Source organism: Myotis brandtii, unplaced genomic scaffold (genome assembly GCF_000412655.1).
Source record: "Myotis brandtii unplaced genomic scaffold, ASM41265v1 scaffold123, whole genome shotgun sequence".
NCBI lineage: Eukaryota > Metazoa > Chordata > Mammalia > Chiroptera > Vespertilionidae > Myotis > Myotis brandtii.
The window spans coordinates 6,972,455-6,994,600 of NW_005354291.1; the positions used below are offsets into that span (position 1 = coordinate 6,972,455).

Consider the following 22,146-nt stretch of genomic DNA (forward strand, 5'->3'; position numbering starts at 1 on the left):
TAAATTTGAACTGGCATGCATCAGGCCTTTGTAACCACTCTAGAGTTGTACTTTAAAAATAAATCCTGTTTATTTTGTATAATTTCCACTTAACTTGTCATTAGAAATGAGTCATTAGAATCCTGTCTGTTAATAAAAAGCAACTGTTAAATTATTTCTCATGTTTTTCTTGGCTTGTAGTTTGCATACTGCTTTTAGTGTTCCTGCTGAAAACAATGATTCAATTACAAGGTACTGAGTATTTTTCTCATGAACAAAGAAAGGAACAAATAAACATTACCATAAAATAAGATGTCCATGAGAAAAATTAAAATATTTCTTCATATCTATCATTCATCTCTCAAACCGTTCATTGAGATTCCCAGTGCATGATTATATCCACGTGTGACCCTTCTCCCCAAGGGTACAGAAAGCTTGCCTTTCCTCAGAAAGCCACATATAGCCTGTCTTGGCCCAAGGACTAAATATCATCCACATTTAAAACAACATGAAGTATCCTAGATAATGTACTTCACTTTTTACTTTGTAAAAAATCACTCAATCTCCTAACAGACTAAAAAAACTACCTCCTCCTCTGCTTATATAAACAACTGCTCCTTTCATGCCTGTACTTTTTATTTTATCAGAAAAGTAAATTCAAGTGATGTTTGGGAAGAAATTTCTCAGTAACTTTCTTCCTCAGAATTAAATTCTACTTGAATGAAGAACAACAGAAACAGAAATTCAGAAACTCCATATTAAAATAAATAAATAAGATGAAAATCCAACCATAAGAAGTATAGGTTTGCGATGCACATCATCAAATTATCATTCCAGGAGACCATGTAACCCTCATGCAATCTGTCTTCTAATGTGTGTGTGTGTGTGTGTGTGTGTGTGTGTGTGTGTGTGTGTGTGGTGTGTGTGTTTTCTCTTTTTGTTTGTTATATAGCTATATCACTGTAAATACTTTATAAGATTATCAAGGGTTTAAAAAAAATCTCATAATATTCTCATTGTGCATTATAAATAGAGGCAAATGTTGTTGTTTTTCCTGAGGAAAATGTTTAAACAAGCGAGAATGTGAAATGAAAAAATAATCTAAAGTTGATCACCCATAAAAACAGGCGTCTCTTTCAGATGGTTATCTAATTTTTATACAATTATCCATCTATACTCATAAGCTGTCTGTTCTGCACAGAATGTTCTTTATACCAACTGAAAAAACATGACGTTGAGATTGTTCCACCCAGTCCTAAAGACAAGCTGTCATTGACATCGTTCCTGTCCCTTGCAGCCTGAGGTTGCTTGCAGAGAGGCTGCCCAGGAATGTGATTGGCAGGCCTTATATTATGGGCTCCTTAGAAGCACATTTTTATCTCTCTCACTTCTCCTAAAACATTAGACTGTGGCCCTCCCTGGTGAGACTCCTTGCTGGAATCACTTGCTCCTCTTAGCCAACGCTCTTGACCTCTTGCCAATGCACACCTTCTTCTTCAAAGGGGATCGTGCTGGCTGGGTTTTGAGCTGGCAGTTGATTGGGGCCTCAGCAGCATTTACAGGTGCATGCATGTGGTTTGACATTTAGACACTCTTGGGCCCAATTGTAGTTGAGAGATGGGACAATCTCTCTCTCCTCTTCCAGCTCCAAGTACCACCAGAAGTTCAGATGTTTAAAAGAATTGAGGTTTTCTATCTGCCCTGTCCATTCCTCTGGGTTGGAGAAGAGGCAATTGACCCACAGGAAAGAAAATGCCTGTGTCTGCTTCCTAAATTGTCCTGATAAAAGATAAAAACTTTCTGTCCCAATTCTTTAAAGATTTCCTCTATCTGCTGGACTTGTTGGGATCAGACCCTTTCTTGTTGGAACTCTGATTAGAGAGCTTAACAAGCATTATATATCAATGATCTTACCATCTTATTTGGGAAAGAAATCCTTCATATACTATCGAGAGGACTTTATGTCTTTATATTCAAACACATGTTTTAAGGACATATTGTGTACTAAAGGAAGAGACCTACTTACAGTATTCAAATATTTCAGTTGCATCTTCCTGTTTCTCCTACTGCAACTGGGAACTAGAAAATTTAACATCTAGAAGTGCCGCCATCCTAATTGGATGTTGATTTGACTACCCTCTTAGGAAAAATAATATTCTAGCTCCTGGATGCAGGAAAAACTCAATATAATCACACAATTTGTTTGAGCAAAACAAGTTTAAGAATTTTGTCTCAGAGTACTCATGGTAGAGAAGCTCTTCACACCTTTTGCCAAGTTCAATTCAATCTGCTTTTTGCTACTCTAATCTCTATTAATTTAGCCAAAGATAAAATGGACACTTGAGCCAATGCTTAACCAATATATTTGTATTTTAAAATGCAGTCAGAATGCACAGGTAATCTCTACAATCGTTATTCTTAAGAAGGTAAACAGGCAGTCTGGCTGCCCTCAAAGATATCCATACTGTCACTCCAGATCATGGAGAGGCATACAGAGGGGTTGCTGTTTTAAAGATGCTGTAACAAGTGCATCCCCTTCAAAATACCAAGGCTGATTCACTTACAATGTTGGTATTGTGAAGACTAAATAGCTCTGCCTGTATCAATAAACCTTCTTTTACTTTATTTTGCCCTCTTGCAAATCTTAAGATGATCAATTCACGTGGATGGTTATTGTTATAACTTCTATAGTTCCTATTTTAATTGGCAAATTGTAACTCTTTGTGTGAGGTTTAATTTGTGGCCAAAGGGCAGGAAAATTAATCTTAGTTTAAATTATAAAAATAGAAATTACAGTAGAATAAACTATAAGACACATTTTCTGTTTAGATTAGCTTTTGGTGAAATTAGTCTTGAATCAGTGGACATATGCATAGCATTTGGAAAGTGTCCAGCAGAGCAACTCTTGCTGCAGATGGCAGATGGGAACTGCAGTGTACCATATAACAGTTCTGTATCTAGAAAAAATATTCTAAATTCGTTCCTTAAAAATTACATTTGAAATTATTTTAACCTGGGTATTAAAACAGAGCCTTTCACATGAGTCTTTGAGAGGTATCCATCCTGGCAACCTGATTTGAAATATTGCTATATTATTATTTGAGCTAGAAACCATTTTTAATGAGTAGGATTCGTCTCACTATTTCTTCGAGCATTCATTTTATGTGAAATGTTAAATGGCATTCTTGCCACCAAAGTGTTGCTTAAATTAAAAAGCTCGTGCTATTGTGAACAAGTGTCCAACGTGGACGTAGTCCTTAAAGGCTGCTTCCCACCTCCTCACCTCAACATTTTTTTGTAACCCTCTCCCATGAAGGCTGCCTTTCTCACTGCTTCCTGCACACCCAGCCTATTCCCATCACTTTGTGAAGCACTGTTTGACACCACCATCCAACACCGGCTCTTAAGTTCTACAGAAGACCCTACCGTCGTATCCAGGATCCTCCCCTGCACAGAGGGCATGTGCTCATAATGCCCTCCTCATCTCATGTCCTCCTCTTTGTCATCCCTGTACCAGCATGACATCAGAGGCCCTTACGGTTTACATCTAATAGAACATTTTTTTCTACTCTTTTTCAGGCTCCTGTAAGTGCAATCAGAACGTGGACCTCATTGTCCCTCAGAATTTCTCCATCATTGAGATCTTGGTTTTCTAAGACTTTCCTCTGTGCTCACACTTACTAACACTGCTCTTCCCTCTCAGTCTTTAATTCTTTTCTGCCTATCAGCTCTTCCTTTCCTCACTTGTTTTTTTACCTACAGAGTCCTTACAGCCAACTTGTTAACAATTTTCTCACTTTCCATTCTACTTTCTTTGTCAGTCCCTAAAAATCACTTTCTGTTTTCTCACCTTCCAAAAGTAAGGTAAATAATAATAAAATAACAATATTATTTCACTGCTGGCAAAATAACAACAACAATAATAGTAATAAAATAAATAGTCTTGTAATTTTACTAATTTGACTCTGACATAAATTCATGCTGATTGGAGACATCCAGGTCCTCAATCTTGCTCAGTTATCAGAGGATCCCTGCTTCAGTTTCTTGTGAGGGATTCAGAGAAGATATTTCAAATCTTTTTCTATTTTGTCTATCTCATAATTGCAACCTGGCATTCCTCAATTTTAGGAAGTAATGTAATCAATTAATTCATTGATAGTGTGGCCTTAGGAAATCCATTTCCACAGCTGTCTTTGTCTTTTCTTAGAAGTGCATTTGATCTCTCACCTACCTCACAAAATGTCCCCCCCTCCTTCTCCTCCTTTGACTGTGATGCGTTCCCTCCCACTTTCCCGTTGACTTACTTCATCAATTGTTCTGCCTACGCCCAGTGCAGTGTCTGACTCTGCCTCTCCCTCGCCTTGTTCACTTTCTGCCAAGCGTTTGTAAGAGTGATCTGCTCTCCCTGCTCGTTTTCCTTTCCTCCCACTGCCTGATTATCGGGTATTTACTGCATAGCATCTGGTTTCTGTTCCTACCACTTGACTAAAAATATTTTCACCAATAACTTTCTAATCATCAGTCATAAATCCCATGGCTTTTTCTCAGACCTCATAGTTCCTGAGTTTTCTGCTGCAAAAAACTCTGTTAACCATTTCATCATTTAAAAAAATTTTTTTTCTCCTCAGTTTCCAGTAACACTGTACGCTTGTTCTTCTATCTTTCTCTTTTTTAAAATATATTTTTAATGATTTCAGAGATGACAGGAGGGGGAGAAAGAGATGGAAACATCAATGATGAGAGGGAATCATTGATCAACTGCCTCCTGCATACAACACTGGGGCTTGAGCCCACAACCTGGGCATGTGCCCTGACCGGGAATTGAACCGTGACCTCCTAGTTCATAGGTCGATGCTCAACCACTGAGTCAGCCAGTCGGGCCTTTATCTATCTCTTGAATTGTCATTCACTCATCTTCTTTACCATCTTTTTTCTTTCTTTCCAACTTCTAAACCAGTGATCTCTAAAGTATTCTGATTGTATCCTCTTAACAATAAAAATTTTAAGCATGAACCACAAATGTGATATGTGTATATGTACATTTACTTTACTAAGATATCATGCACATTATAGAACAAATTTGAAGTAGAAACATTAAAATAAATTAAAGTAAAAATATTTTGAATAAAATTTTATTTTGCATATTAATAATATTGAGAAAAATGGTTGAATAATTTTCATTATTTTTTAAATCTTGATTTAATACTTTGTGATACAGCAATCCAATTGTTCGCTTCATAATTCAGTTGACTCATATATTGAGCTTTTAATAATTGTCACCACTAAAACATGCTGCTTCACAAAGACACATAGATGCAAATGGAAAAATAAAAGTATGTTGTTAATTGCTATCAGTCATGATACAACAATGTCTACTAATTTAGCAAAGATATTGAAATTGGCTAGGAAATTCCTATCTTCCCTGATGTCAAACTGTGTTTAAAAATTAAACAGATTTGACTTCGTAGTTAATTAATTAATATTTTAACTACTGCATTTAAAGCCCATGGAAATTCTGTGGAAGATTTTATAAATGGTTAGAAATTGTGTTTCCTAGTTTTTAAAGTTTGCAAGATGAGAGGTTTTATAGGTTTTATAGGTTCTACTATATACTTCTCTAGGTTTTCAGAAATAAAAAGCACATTGCATTATAGCTATTTCATAACAATCCATTTTCAAATGCTCTATATAGAATGATTCTTTTATTATAATTATTTTTGGCTCTTTTAATTTAAGGGGCCAGCTCAAGTGTTTATGTTTCTCTAGGCAGCAGACTACTGACAGGCATTTATCATGGACTAGAGAGACACATTTGAACACACACCCTTTTAAATAAAATAAACACCAGTATCAATATTAAACATCTTTAATTTTTCTGAAAAATGACTTGTCATAAAATAATTGGTAAATCTTTATGTGGTACAAAAGAGAGCCACAGTCACTTCTCATCTCCAAAGTGCCATGAGGTTTCTGCACTTTTGTTGTACACTTTTGTTTCTATAAATGAACCATATTCAAAACATTCTGCAGAACTTTGTAAACTTCTGGCAACTATTTATTTGCTGCAGTAACTTGCCTATAATAATACTGGGAATATATTTCGTATGTAGATGCATCTCCCTAAGCTTCCTTGAGGATCACTTTTTAAAATTCTAGACAATGCAGCTGCTATAAAGTAGTTGTACTTATTCACTTTATCTATAAAGCAATGCTTTCACCTAAGGAAGTCATTAAAGAAGAGGATAATGGCTTCTTCAATGCATTAAACTTTTTTCATGGGTTTCATTATTAAAACACAATCTCACAAATATAATAACATATATGTCAAGAAAAAACTGAACTCTATGCAACTTTATAGAAAATCTCCCTCACTGGAGTCACTTGTTCATTCAAATAATGACAATAGCTAACATTTATTTTGTGCCTACTAAGTGTCTATGGATGTTTCATATATTAGCATGTTGAAATCTTCTGCATTTTTTATAACAACTTCCGAGAGTATTTTCAGAAAAAGAAATGGTTTTAATTTGTCAGCACATTACTTCTTTGTATTAACGTCCATTTTTAGGAAGAGTCAGTTTACTCAGTAACATGTCGTTTTTTCTTTATCACTGTCAAAAAAAACCCAAAAAACCTCAAAAGCGTTAATGTCGACTTCAGTAAATTTTAAATGTAATGAAATAGTGGCTTGAGTATAACATATTTATAAGCAGTACTAAAAAACTATAGACAATTGTTTTCATATTTTTGTTGCTTAGCTTTAAAATAGATTATTAATCACCATGGCTTCATTTTCTCAGTTGTTAATATGACATAATACATTATAAAAATATGGTAAAGTTCTGAGTATTCGTAAATCTTCATTTCAATCTTGGTAATTTCAAATTTTTGGCTGACATCTTGAAGGGCATGATTCATCATCTTTTTTTCTCTCTCTCTTCCTAATATGGCTGATGGAGCAATACTAGAAGTGTGAAAATTGTCAGTTCTACTTTTTAAAATATCACTCAGTTGTCCTTTGCTTTTATCATAAGTACAATATTTTAATAAATTTACTTACTGAAGTATGAAATGCTTTTAGAAAAATGCACAAATAATAAGAACAGCTCAATGACTTGATACAATTGAATGCACCTATGTAACTACTACTCAGATCTGAAAATAGAATATTAACACCCCCCCCCCAGCTTCCTCATGCTAAACCCAGTCACATTTCCAACCCCTCTTCCCCAAAGCCACCTGCTGTTCTAATTTCTAATATCATAATTAGTTCTCTTTCTAGTTTGGAAACCTTTGTAAGTTGAATCATAGAGTATATTCTCTTTTGTATCTGGCTTTTTTCTTTTTAACCATAATTTTATAGAATATTCCATTGTATGAATACACAAAAATTTATTTATTTACTCTGCTATTGAAGAACATTTGATCTGTTCCTATTTTTTTATCTATTATAAATAATGCTGCTATGAATATCCCTGTACACATCACTTAGTGCATACATTTTTCTTTCAGGTGTATATATGCCTATGTTTTTGTAGGCATGTTAATTTTTGAGTCATAGGGTACGTGTGTGGCCAACTTTACCAAAGTTGCTAAGATGTGGTACTGTCAGTCTTTTTATTTAACCATTCTAGTGATTCTATAATATTATCTTGCTGTGGTTTTAATTTATATTTCCCAGGTAACTAATGTGATTAAATAGCTTTTCAATGTTATATTGGTAACTGTGAAGTACCTATTTTGTGAAGTAATTTCAGATGTTTGCCTATCTTCTCTATAGTGCTATCTGTATTTTTGTTATTGATTGGTAGAAGTTCTTTATATATTATGAATACAAGATCTTTTCAGTATCCTTTATCTGTTTTTTTCAAATAGTCTCCCCTACTCTGTGGCTTTCCTTTTCACTCTCTTAATGCTGTCTTTAGTAATATAACCTTTAATCAACAGGTTGAGTTTTTAAATTTTTTAATTTTGAAAAATACTTTTCAAAATATTTGTGAGATTTGGTTTTGTTTGAATTAGAAAATACAATTTTCAAACACCTTGACCAGGCTCATCGAATCTGCAGTACAGTGCAACTTCCTGAAATCTAGCCCTGGGATTATATAAACACTGTGTTCTCAGCAGTGGCCCAGGCAGGGGCCCAGGCTTAGCAGTCTCCAGAAGCAAAATCAAGAGTGAGTGGCCAAAACTGCCCTATGATTTAACAGTGATCATCAACAGTTGCTAACTTTATTAAAAACAAACCACCACCACCAACAAAAAATGTTATATATGTCAAGATAAAAAATAAATAGCACTGTTTATGGAGTAGTCTTCCAAAAAAATTAAATCTAAACCTATCAAGCTTCAAGATTTAACTACTGCCCAGCTGAGTGGCTCTGTGGATTGAGCATCGTCCCATGCGACAAAGGGTTGCTGGTTTGATTCCCAGTCAGGGCACATGCTCAGTTTGCAGGCTCAATCCCCAGTGGGGGGTGTGCAGGAGATAGCCAATCGATATTTCTCTCTCATCAACGTTTCTATCTCTCCCACACTCTCCTTTCTCTCTCTCTAAAATCAATAAAAACATATTAGAAAAAGATTTAACTATCAATTCAGGAAAACAAGTGGAACACCTAAAGGGGAGCCCACTCACAGGCAAAACAATCCTAGAATATATGTACAATGTGAGGCTATAGTTTCTTAAATCATCTCACCTGCCTAAAGTTAAGGTTGGTGGTTAGTACTCAGCCAGGATCACATGGATAGATCCCCTATGGTCTCAGAGGAGGAGAGTTTCAGTCTTGACTCTACTCCAGAAGCTCTAGTTTGGACAGTGTTGCAGGGAGGGGAGTGGGAAGCTTAGGAAGTGAGGTTGCAATCTAACAGCAAGGCTGAGCACTTGAATAACAGACTACATGGTGTGTTCAAAGTCAACGCTGAGGATCATGAGCGGTACCTCGAAGAACCAGACTGACATCTGAACAGGTGACACAGCACTCAAGAGGCCCTGTGCTGTAGACCAGAAACAATCTGCCCTGCACACCGAGAGCCTCTGAAAGCCCTAAGGGACAGTCGCAGGGCAGCTCCTCTGATGTAAGGCACTCATAGGCGAGAAAGCTGTTTCTCACATGGGCAGCTCTGTGTTGTCTGCTCTAGGATGTGGAATGTGGAGACGTTTATTTAATGATGATCCATGTTTCTCCCAAAGAACTGCAGGGAAATCAGCTAGCTAGGATGGGCTTTTCTTGAAGATTTTTGGGCATTAAGCCTCCAAGCATTCATCAAACTACATACATTCATCAAACTACATAAATTCATCAGCAGATCCAGTCATTTAGATCTGGACCGTCCTGGAAGGATTTGTTGGTAGACAGTAACACAGACCAGATTCTCCAATGTGGCCAAGCTCGCCATCCATCATGGCATTTGCTCTTGGTTAATTATAGGAGAATAAAGAGAGAAGAGAAGGATGTTTGGATCCAGGGGCCTTTTCCACCTATATATGACATTCCACTTAGTAACCAAAAATTTAGAAATATCATTTCTCTTTTGATGTTTTTGTCATGCATGTCTAAAGTATCGGATTGAGAGGAAATTAATTTTATGCTATATAATTTGTACTGGAAGTGGAGAGATCTTAAATTCATACTGAGAGAATATTGCATATGAAGTAGAGTTGACATGTACACACAAACACACATACATACATAACATTTGAAATTCTGCAGAAAATGCTTCAACTCACACATTACTTTGAAGAGAGAGAAATTCAGTGAAAAAAAAGAGTAAAATTGATGATGAGGGATATTTAAGAGCTGAGTGTTATTGATATGATCTTTATAATACCAAAATCTAGCCCCGGGATTATATAAACACTTTAACTACATTACAATCTCTACACAAGGACATAGTCTGTCATTCCTGTCAAGTTGAAACTCAGCAGATGGAGAAACGATGAGAGTCAATGCTAATAAACCGAACTCAAGTACAAAAGGATTAAACAACATCTTCAAAGGCAAATCAGACTGGAGTCTAGGCTACAGGCTCACCATTTTCAGACCTATGTTCAGATTTCTTTAATTATTTGCCGTTTTATTCATCCCTCTATATTCATCTTGATCTCCTAATGTAGTGTTACATTGTCCTTATGGTAATTAGAGGGCCTATTCCAGTTTCTGAAAACTAGAAAAATATGAGTAGGGGAAACTGAAGAACCAAAATAGAATAAAAACAATGCATCTGTCCTTGAGGTTTTTTCACACATCAGAGGAAAAGCAAAACAGTAGAACAAAACACAGAAAGGAACTTGCAAAACAATAATAACAATATGGTAACTAATTGTTCAGGTGGTGTTTGATTTAAAATATCATGGCGCTCTTGCTTTAAAAAGTGGGTTGTAAACAAATGCTTTCTCAAGCACGGGGAGGTTGTGTATTTTAGTAGTGATTTTATATTGCCACCAGATGGCAGTGTTCTCTGGCTCTTCACAGCTACCTTCCAGAGCCCGCTCCTCGCGGCTGACAAAGCAGCGGCATTATGTCTATGTACTGGTTTTGAATATGGGAAATCTGCCAGGACACTGTGGCTCTGGGATTAAACGTCTCTCATTTGAAAAGAGACTTCCATGGGCAGAGGTTTTTATTTTCTCAAGTCACCCATTTATCATCCGGACCAAGGCTATTTACATAAACTGCGGGCTCAAGTTGAGCGTCTCAGGATCGCAGTGGGCACCTTTGCTTGCTGTTCAGGACTCCAAGCCGGTAACTGCACTAGCGAATGTTTTGGATCATTGTTTTTCTTAAAGCAGAGCCGAGTGAGAAGTGTTCACATGCCACCCGTATCTCTAGTATTCCCATCTAACCTCAACTCCTAGAGTGTTTACTTCAAACATTTTCATCTTCCTGGCAAGGAACTATGTAAATACATTCAATTTTTTACCTTTCTGATACATATGTCCTTGAGATACTTTTGGCTAATGTGTTAGGTTTGAGAATTTTACTCTCTAACTGTATGTGCACAAATATATCATAAACTAAGTCCAGAATAAAAGGCTTATCTCAACGACCAGTGACATTTGCATTCAGGAATAATAAGCAATTGAGAATTCCTCCTCACCCTAGTGCTAGAAAACCTCAACGCATTTTCCAAACTATTTTTAATTTGTACTTCTAACAAATGTATATCCCTGATATGGGTCAGTATTAGTGGATTACTTTTCCGATGCAGGAATTCACACAATACTAGATGCTATCTTTACCTTATACAGGGAATAAGCTGCGAACATTCTCACAGGTCACCCCTCCAACCTGTCCTTCCTAAGACCATTTACGCTCTCCTAAGAGGCCTATCTCTCCCACCCCTTTCCCTATTAAGATGGTAGTTAAGTCCAAGTTCTAAAGCTACCTCTTTGGGTTACTCAGTTTTCCTGGGTATCTCCAGCATACACTTGGTTCTACATGTTAATAAAATTTCTTCTTTCCCCCTGTTAATCTGCCCTTAATTATAGGGGTGTCAGCCTACAACTCATAGGGATAAAAGGAAAATTGTTTTTTCCCTACATTACTCATACCTAACAGAGGAAAGCACAAACTATTGAACAGAACTATGAGCAACTTAACCCTGTCCTAGATTCTCAACTTCATCCCTCACCCTCACTCCACACAATGCTGTATGCTGCGAATCTAGAGAATTTAACCTATTTTTCATATGCATTATACAAAACAAGTGTTCGAATTCAGTATACATCTAAGTTAAAAAAAATACTCATTATCCAGAACTAAATTCACAGTCATTCACAGAGAATGGGACTGTAACACAGTTGCCCAAAAATGTAGTGTATGTGAATATAATCATGCGCAAAAAGCAAAATTTTCTACAGATGAGGAATTGGAGACCAAATTATTTAGATAAACAACACATAAGGAGAGCTGGTAGTATTGTCCATGCTAATTGAAAAGTTCTGTCCTATTTCAATAGCAAAGAGTCATCCATTTTTCATATAAAAGTAGAGTGTTCAATTTAACTTCTCCACTTAAAATTCCTCTATCACTCTTATTCTATAGCCCAAAGGATAAATTCCAGACTAAATTCTGTGACCTTTAAGATATTCGCAACCCAATTTCATGCCTCTCCTTCTATGCTCTGCTCTGTAATTCTCTGAGTATGCCCTGACTGCTTATTGTCAAGTCTATATAGTGTGCTCATGGCAGTCTTTCTACTTGGTCACCTTTCCAATTTTCAGGGATTCCGCAATATATGTATGATGAATTAATTCATCAATTAAGTAACTCATAGTTGTTTTGTTGACTAGGCTGTTTCTAAAATATTCCAAAATGCCTGGGAAATACATCTATCTACTCTTCCTTGGGAGTCCCTGGAATGCTTGTGTATTATATTAGTTTCCTAGGACTGCTGAAGCAAATTCTCACAAACTGGTTAGCTTAACACAGCAGAAATCTATTCTACAAAAGTTCTGGGGATCAGAAGTTGAAATCAAATTGTCGGCCGGGCCATGTTCCCCTCAGAGCCTCTAGGGGAGAACTTTTTGCCTCTTCCAGCTTCTGGTGGCTGTTGACAGTTCCTTGGTGTTCCTTGCCTCATGGCTGCATCATTCCAATTCCCACCTCCGTCTCCATGATGCCTTTTTCTCTGTGCTTTCCCCTGTGTGTCTAAACTCCCTCACTTTCTCTCTTATAAGATATGTATAATGGCATTTAGGGTCCATTATAGTTCATCCAGAATAAACTCCTCCTCTCATGATCTTTAACTTAATCACATCATCACCTTACAGGGAAATATTCCTTCTTTTGCCATATAAAGTGCCATATCAGGTGTGTGAGATGCAGACATCTTTTTAGGAGCCACATGCAGCCCATCACACCTGAGAGCAAATAATCCTATGAGAACATGAAATTCAAACTGAGGTCAGGGTTCCTATCACCAACACAATATTTTCTTGGTTAGACCTTAGCCCAGACATTTCTATAGCCCTGAAATAGAAACTTTACAAATATTACCCAGGTAGATTGCTATTGCTAAGTGATCTCCAAATAAACCAACACCTCCCAGAGAACAAAATGATGCAGGAGACAGAAGTGATAAAAGGGTAACTCAGGAGATAGATTTGGTCAATGCACGGTGGTCCTGCAGATTGGCTAGGCCTGTGCTGTGAGCAATTAGGGACAGAGATCTCAAACACATGCTATCCAGAGAGAAGCCTGTGGAAGACGGATCCAAAAGGTGGGTATGAAGTTCATGATGAAAAATCAATTTTCACTTTCTAGGAACAAAGACAGTGAGTGTGAACAACTGTGGGACAAAAATAAATCAAAATTAATTCCACTTACCTCCGGGAGTGAATAAAAAAAAGAAGAACCAGGCAATGGAGGGAAGAGGTGGCCTGTGAAACAGGGGGAGTCTGGGAGGCCTACTTAATGCTGGAAACCTAAAAAATTGTTCCAAACATATAAACTAAAATGAGGTTTTATATGACTCTGCAATCTGCCACTTTACCTATACTCTCATACTCTAAGATTCCATTATACAGATGGTTAAAAAAACTGAAGGCCTCTCATTCAGCTGGTGTGCATTTGTACTGAGCAGACCAGCGATGGTTCTCAAGTAAGGCATGCTATCAATGGCCAGGGCTCATGTTGAATTTCTCCAGGATCATTTCTGACTGTATGAATGGGCATGTGAAGGCAGGGTTGGAGAAAGAGCCAGTGGAGAAGGGATCACAGGACGTTGAGCCAGAGATTGTCTCCTGATTCCTCCAGAGGAAGAAATAGGAAAATAATTAGAGCTTTGGCAACAGGAAAGTAATTAGGGTTTTCTTTTTTCCTGCTTTATGGAGTTGTCTTTTGTTTTTTTTTTAAGTAGGTGGAAATAGTTTATTACAAAAACCATCTAAAGGGGAAGAGATTAAAATGTACGAATTATCAGTTACACAAAGTCATGGAATGGAAAGTACAGTCTAGGGAATATAGTCAATAATATTGTAATAAGTATATATGGTATCATATCAGTACTAGACTTATCAGGAGATTATTTTATATCTTATATAATAAAAGTGTAATATGCTAAATGTCCGACTGCTTGACCAGTTGCTATGATGTGCACTGACCTGGGGGCAGACGCTCTGACCGGTAGGTTAGCTTGCTGCCGGGTCCGCCTAATCAGGACTGGGCAAGAGGGCCAGACACACCCTAGAACCTTTCCACAGTCCCTCCCCAGCTGGCCAGCCCCCATCAACCCCGACCAGAACTGGGCAAGATGGCCCTGACTGGCCCCAATCACCAGCCAGGCCAAGGGACCCCACCCATGCACGAATTCGTGCACCGGGCCTCTACTTACTATATAATCACTATATTGTATATCTTAAACTAATATAAAATTGTATGTCAACTTTAATTGAAAAATATAAAAGGATGTTTAAAAGGCCATCTACAATAATTTAAAAACCCATGAAATTAGATATGGAAATTCAAACACCTTCAGAGCCCATGAAGCAGTGACTATAGAAAAAAAAAGAAAGAATTTTATCTGTGATTGACTTCAGACTTGAAGTTACCAGTTTATGGTCCCTGATTAATAAGACATCTTGTCAGACAAACACTACTGAAGATTGGATTGCTCTAGTGGATTTGAACATTGCTAACAGTCTTTATTGGATATAAAATTCAAACTGTTTGTAACCATAGGTTAGTAATAGAAAAAGAAATAGAACAAAAATGATTAATAAAGTGATTTTAATCAAAGTCAATTGCCTAATAAATCTAATTAATTCTCCCAAAAGTTTTTCTTCATTGGCCTAAAATTTCCTAATGTCATTAAAATAATGACCCTATGTAAGGCCAGCCTCATTTCACTGAGTTGCTGTTGAAAGATATGAGAGCACAAACATCTTGACCATTTTTCCTTTGCTATCTGCAAAGAAAGCTAGTCTGTGGTTACACATGGTTGTGGAGAAGGGATATTTGTCTCTGTTGACTAGGAGGACTTCCAACGAGTTATCAATGTGAATCTCATAGGAACCTTCAATGTGATCCGCCTTGTGGCTGGTGAGATGGGCCAGAATGAACCAGACCAGGAAGGCCAACGTGGGATCATCATTAACACCGCCAGCGTGGCTGCTTATGAGGGCCAGGTGTGTGAGCAGGGGCAAGGCTTGTGCCTCCTCAGTGACCTGTTGGGGGCCCTCCCACCTATGACCTTCACTCTTTCTCCAGGTTGGACAAGCTGCATACTCTGCTTCCAAGGGGGGCATAGTGGGCATGACACTGCCCATTGCTCGGGATTTGGCTCCCATGGGCATCCGGGTGATAACCATTGCTCCAGGTAAACCTATCCCCTCCCTGCCACACCTGGGATTGGGTGGGATCCATGGGCAATTGAGAGGGAAGAATAGCAGCAGCAGCATCCGTCCATCCCTGGGCATAGGGAAGCACTACAAGTAGGGCTGGGGGGGTGGGACAGGGTAAACATGAAAGCAAGGGCGGGCCTCTGACTCTGTCTTGTCTAGGTCTGTTTGGCACCCCACTGCTGACCAGCCTCCCAGAGAAAGTGCGCAACTTCCTGGCCAGCCAGGTGCCCTTCCCCAGCCGACTGGGCCACCCTGCTGAGTATGCTCATCTGGTACAGTCCATCATCGAGAACCCATTCATCAATGGAGAGGTCATCCGGCTGGATGGGGCCATCCGCATGCAGCCTTGAAGGGAGGGGGCAGACGAAACACACTCTCTTCCACCCGTCCTTCCCCTGGCATACTATACTCCAGCTTGGGAGGAAGCCTGGTAGCCATTTTGTAACTCTGCCCACTAATCACCTTCTGTGCCTAATAAAGTCTATTTCTTACAGGAAAAAAAAAATATACATACAGTGGAATATTATGCATTCTTAAAAAGAAATGAAATTCTGACATAGACACTATGCCAAGTGAAATAACTCATATACAAAAGGACAAATACTGAATGCTTTCACTTATATAACGTACCCAGAGTAGCCAAATTAAAAAAACAGAAAGTAGAATGGTAGCTGTCATGGTTTGGCAAAGAGTGGAAATGGGAGGTCACTGTTTAATGGATACAAGTTTTAGTTTGGGAGGATGGAAAGTTCCAGAGATGGATGGTGATGATGGTTGAACAACAATGTAAATGTACTCAATGCCATTAAACTGTACATTTAAAAGTTGATTAAAATGGTAAGTATACATCATATATATTTACCTCAAAAAAGATAGGAATTTTTCTTCCTGAGCTTTACAAAAATAATTTACTAAAATAATCTGAAATAATAAAAGCATAATATGCTAATTAGACCAGACAGCCAAACATCCTTCTTGACGTCTTTCTGGACAAAGCCGTGGCAGCTGCGAGGGCTGAGGGCAGGCAGCCATGGTGGCCGGCGGCAGCAGTAGCAGTGGCGGAATGATGGGGGCAGCACCTTTTCCTGATCGGCCCGGTCACCTCCCACAGAGGGAGTGGGACTAAGCCATCAGTAGGACATCTCCTGAGAGCTCCCAGACTGTAAGAGGGGGCAGGCCGGGCTGAGGGATGCCCCTTCCCACAGTGCACAAATTTTCATGCACCGGGCCTCTAGTTATATAAAAGAGAAAATTTTCTTAGAAATATTATACAAAATGTGTAAAGATGAATTATTAAAGAAAGGATAGAGAGAAAGTGTGCTATTCTCTTGATTCTTCAGCATGCCAAGTGGTCCAGGGAAGATTGAAAGGCAAGAAGCACCACTGGGTGACTGTCTTCTGCAGATTAAAATGATGATGTCTCAGCTCCACTGATAGTTTTGCATTAGAGCCTCTCAATTTCAAGTTATAACTTGACTGCTAATCATTTGGGCAACAAACATTCCAGATACGAAGTCTAGGGCTGAGAAAATGTTGTCACCCTCAATGTTTCTCCCTCCCAAAGCCAAATTAAATGAAAAAGTCTGCTTGACCTATAGAAAATAATGGATGTGAATGGAATAAAAGAAAGAAGTTCATGTTAGAAATATGCTTGGAGCTTATGAGGAGTTAAAGAATGAGATGCCTGAAAAAATAGTAGGACAGAGTGGTAATGTCCAGAGGATGCACTATTCCACTCTTAAATGTAATAGGAATGGAGTATAAAACGTTTCTTAAGATATAGTTTCTTAAGAAATATATACAAGGGTTTCTTTGTTGCTATGGTATTAGCGTTGTGGGCAGATACTGAAGTCAAACAAAATTACAGACATATTATTGTGCCCAGGGAACTAGACATATGTGTGACGATGAAGATGATGATTAAATCAACTTTTTTCCAGAAATCTTAATTCACATTTCTCAGGTTCACAGTGCATCACAAAGCAAATCTTATATTTAGAGTAAGTTCTGTTAAGTAATGTGTAAAAAAAAGTCTATGTTTTTCCACTATTATTCTAGTTATTTCTGATTTATGCCTGCTGCCTACAGGTGTTTCCTTAGGTAAGGGAACAATAGCCTATAGGTTTTACTTCCAACAATATAACATGTTACTCTATAAAAATTTCTTTTGGCCCAAAAAGAAACAAACAGTATATATAAACAACTGAGATCTGAAAATAAAACCATTATTAAATCATTGAAATTGACCAACTTTCCAATATCTGATATCAGGTACAATGATCAAAATTGCTACTAGAACAGATGGTTTATTGACTGCTCCAGGCAACTATTCTCCAATAAATTATAGAAGCTGCAAAATGTCTTTATTGGGTTTGCCAGAATTGTCTGGACCCTTAGGTCAGGAGGTTAAAGAGAGGTTGATCCTCTGAAAATTTTCACTGGAAATAAAGTTTCTCTTTAGTAGTCTCTTCTTGCTCACTCTCTCTCCTTCAATTCTCCCAACCCCTTTATCATTCTTATGTTACCCCATATCCTTCATATTATTTCAAATATACAACTAAAAAGTAAGAGAGTTAAAACACTAAAAGAGAAATGAAACACAATGCAATGTATGTTGATAGCTTCTGAGCTTTAGAGATATTTATATATGTAAGTCTAATATGCAAATTGTCCTTGCAGGAGTTTGACCTGGAGACCAATCACTCGGTATGATGTGCGCTGACCACCAGGGGGTGGTGTGGAATGAAGGAAGGCCCCGGCCGGCAGCCAGAAGGCCCCTATCAGCCCTGATCGCTGGCCAGGCCTAGCGACCCTATCCATACAAGAATTTTCATGCACCGGACCTCTAGTCAAAACAGAATGCTCTAACTTTACAAGGCAATCAACCAAGGTGATAAAAATAGCATTCTCACACAATCTAACTTAGGAGAGCTTAAATTATTTCCCAACCCTTATGGAAAGTAATTTGGAAATATATCTCAAGGACTTAAATATTACTATAGCCTTGACCAATAATTCTACTGGTGGAAAATCTGCCTAAGTAACACATTTTAAATATAAAATGTTTTACAGAGAATATTAGAAACAACCATTAACATGACAATCAAAATCCCAAGTAAAGCAGAATAACTAGAGATATTGTGTTTAACCCATAAGGTAGATTTTAAAAGCCATCTAAAATGGCTTTTAAAATAAAAATATAATCTTTAACACATAAATATATTTATGCTATAGAGAAAAGCAAATAACAGTATAGGAAATACATAATGTATTTCTTCTATCAAACTATAAGTGCTGATCTAGTGGTATAAACATAATATATTAGTATTTTACTCTGTGGGTGGGTTTGGGTCCAATTCCAATTCAAGATATTGAACTATATTACTTGAAGGAAAAATAATAACTTCTTGATTAGACAGATTCTCTTATATTTGTAAACATGGATAGAATTCTCAAAGATTGTTCATATTACTGGAATAGGGTTTAAAAGCATAATATACCTAATGCTGATATGTATACTTAGAATATTGAAACTATTTGTTTCAAACTCAGTTGATATCCAGCTATTTCTCTATTTTTCACAAGTTATTATTTTATTCCCTTCTTTTTCAAGCAATAATATTTTATTAAATACTAGAGGCCTGGTGTACGAGATTTGTGCACTCAGGGGGAGGGTCCCTCAGCCCAGCCTGCACCCTCTCACAGTCTGGGAGCCCTCGGGGGACATCCTTAACGTTGGCACGGAGGCAGAGGCAGGAGAGGGTCCCACCACTGCCACTGCGCTCGCCAGCAGGGAGCCTAGCTCCTGTGGGAGTGCACTGACCACCAGGGGGCAGCTCCTGTGTTGAGCATCTGCCCCCTGGTAGTCAGTGTGCATCATAGCGACTGGTCGTTCCGCTATTCAGTTGATTTGCATATTTGCCTTTTATTATATAGGATCATTAGGTTTTTTCCTTTCTCTCTCTAACATCCACAAAATACTGCTTCTTTATCAGGGTCAAGATGTCAAGATAGCTGCTGAGGCTCCAGCAATCACAGTCAGTGCAATGCCTGACCTTCAACCTCCCTTTGAGATATTTCTTGGAATTTACATATATCATTTCATGCTTATGTTTAATTTGTTATAACTTTGTCATATAGCCAACCTAGCTGCAAGGGAGGTTAGGAAAGATAGTGTTGCACTGGTAGCCATACCCTAAAAATCAGGGATTCTATATTACAAAGGAGAAGGGACACAAGAATAATTAGAAAACAATTGTCAATCTGCCACATAGCTATTACTCTTCATTATATTGCCATAGTACCTACTGCTTGAACAAAATAGGTATACAAAAAATATTTGACTAATTGTATTTTTAAAATTTAATTCAACTGATGTAAGATTATTCAATTACAAATTTGGGAATATAATCTAGAAATGTCAATTCTAGTTTTTATTTATGTAATAAATCAAAGATGTGCTAAGAGACTTTAACAACAGGAATACACTACTTATTAAAACATTTTAATACTACAAAATTGAAAATCACAAATGACCAACAATATAATATAGTATATCCAAAAATTATAATACTATGTATAAAAATGTTGGCTTTATATTAAATGAATTAAATTGATTACAAATCAGATTGAGCACAGAGAAAAAGAACTGAAAGAAGATTTATCAGAATTATTAAGGTAATTAGCTAAATATTGAATTACAGGCAAGTTTATGTTTCTGCTTATTTATCTCTTTTTCAAAATATTTTTTCTACAACAGCATTTATGCACAAAAAACAATTCCATTGAAGTTATTTTTATATCATACCGGGATAAATAATATCAGCATCAAAAGAGCATAGTGCTCATAATTCATACTGAATATCTTTTATGCTCCGGTCAAGTGATAATGAAGAGACACAAGAAAACCCCATCTTATTTTTTCTTTATTATGTGTTTCCCCACTTTCCTCACATTCTCTCTTAGACATTTCTTTTTATACACAATACACATATCCGTACTATTATATACTTGTACAGAAAACAAGCAAGCTATAAATGAAGAAAAAAATAAAGAAAATAAACTTCCAGGGGAACCAAATCAACTCTTAAAAAACTGAAAACAATCTCACAAAAAAATGCCACATTATGAAGAGAGCACATACAAAAAGAGACGATGTTTCTGCAAGCGTTTCCTACAATTAGCAAAACTGTGAGTTGGGATCTGCTGGTAGACTATAGTCTCTCTTAGGTAGGTTGCATTTACTTGGATTTATTCACTTGAAGAGTCAGCTTTACCAACATACATATCAAGATTTGATGGTCGAATGGAGGTATTATACAGAGTCACCAAAATGTGAATAAGGTTATCTTGTTAAAGTCACAATTTCTCAGAAACTCAATTTCCATTTTAACCTATACTAATATAATAATGTACTCTTCAGATGCTTTACTGAATTAAAATTTAATATTCACACCTCAAATTATTCATACCTCAAATTATTTCATAATGAAAGCAGCCCTGGATTGAAAGCTGAGAGACGGTAAGTGTCCGTTCTCAGTTCCACTCCTAACTAGACAATGTGTTAGGGGCTACCAGCATATCTGTTAATGAAGGAGTGGGATAAAGTGAACTCCAAGCCTCATTCAGGTTAACTTTCCATGATTCTTTGAGTATGGCCTCTATAACCATTTCACATGCCAGCATATTGCCGTTGGCAAAAATCTCCTCATATGTAAAACCTTATCCAGCCCTGAGGATATTATGCCTCATTGAATCTAGAGCTCACTGCAGGGTGAAAGCCGTTCTCCTTTTAGCTGGAAAAGCACATAATTATTTAGTCTATGCCCCTCACAGTGTAACTTCTTTAGTCTCCATTGTGCAAATCTGACAAGAGCATAAAGATATATGGGGATTATAAACTGCAAGGAAAACAAGTGAGCTCCAGACTTATTCAAACCCCAGGATTGAATCTCTCAATGTCAAGTTAATGGGAAAGAAAAGTCTTCATGAAACTAGATATGAAGCACTGCACGTTAGCAGCTTATTTTGAAGGAAGATTTGAAACAGAAAAGAATGATTCATGCTCATAAAAAGGCTCTATTACATTTCCAATTCTCCCTTAGGATTTCTGCTTCATGTGCCATATGCCTTCATAGGAAGTGGCATCCTTCATATAGCAAGCAGCAAACCTACAGGTAAGTCTGAAATAGGCACTATGATAGAACCATACACATTTTAGAGAATCTGTGAAAAAAGGTTAAGACTCCAATTAAATAATCTTATTCTATAAGACTCTGATGAATCATTACCGGGCCATAGGGCTAAATGTGCCGGGACCTTACTAGACTGAAGATGATGTGTAAGCTATAAAATAAGCCCTATACTATGCTGGACATGCAGCTGAACTGGGAGTTTATTAGAGCATAATACATCATGGAGAATTGCAGCCAGCTCCACTGACCACGATACCACCATGTCATGAGTTTTACAGAATGTAGGAATAGATTTGGACTTTTGAGTAGGTCAACGTATTAATAAAAAGGCACTTTGCTTGATCATTCCTGAGACACTAATACAGAGTCATTCCTAACCTCTGCTCATTTCTTTATGAAATAGGGTCCCTACCCGCCAGAGCACTAGGACATGCTGATGAGGAATGTTCTACATAGAAAAAGTGTATAATGGCTTCATTATAATCATTGTTATTAAGGGGGTATTACCACACTTCTGTCCAGGTGTCAATCAGCCAACTGTATTGGACCTGGGTTGTAATGAAACAACTAGCCTCACAGGGAGAAAAAATTTACTATTGTCCTATCCTAATTCATACTATTCTAATT

General features: G+C 37.4%; 2 protein-coding genes across 2 annotated transcripts in view; one reads left to right on the forward strand and one right to left on the reverse strand.

The window, feature by feature from the left end:
- THEMIS (thymocyte selection associated) overlaps window positions 1–22,146 on the reverse strand; it is a 134,841-nt gene that overhangs the window by 15,147 nt on the left and 97,548 nt on the right. The window lies entirely within an intron of this gene.
- LOC102241897 (3-hydroxyacyl-CoA dehydrogenase type-2-like) lies at window positions 10,428–15,830 on the forward strand. The gene is made up of 4 exons (XM_005859091.2): window positions 10,428–10,724; window positions 14,957–15,109; window positions 15,192–15,300; window positions 15,485–15,830. The coding sequence occupies exons 1-4, from the start codon at window positions 10,428–10,430 to the stop codon at window positions 15,673–15,675; spliced, it is 750 nt and encodes a 249-aa protein (XP_005859153.1). The 3' UTR covers window positions 15,676–15,830.

What these genes read in the sequence shown, in the direction of transcription:
- LOC102241897 (XM_005859091.2), top strand. Translation starts at nt 10,428, where the DNA reads ATGGCAGTGTTCTCTGGCTCTTCACAGCTACCTTCCAGAGCCCGCTCC. An exon ending in TGGCTGCTTATGAGGGCCAG is followed by an intron (nt 15,110 to 15,191) that starts GTGTGTGAGCAG and finishes CTCTTTCTCCAG; the next exon opens with GTTGGACAAGCTGCATACTC. An exon ending in GGTGATAACCATTGCTCCAG is followed by an intron (nt 15,301 to 15,484) that starts GTAAACCTATCC and finishes TGTCTTGTCTAG; the next exon opens with GTCTGTTTGGCACCCCACTG.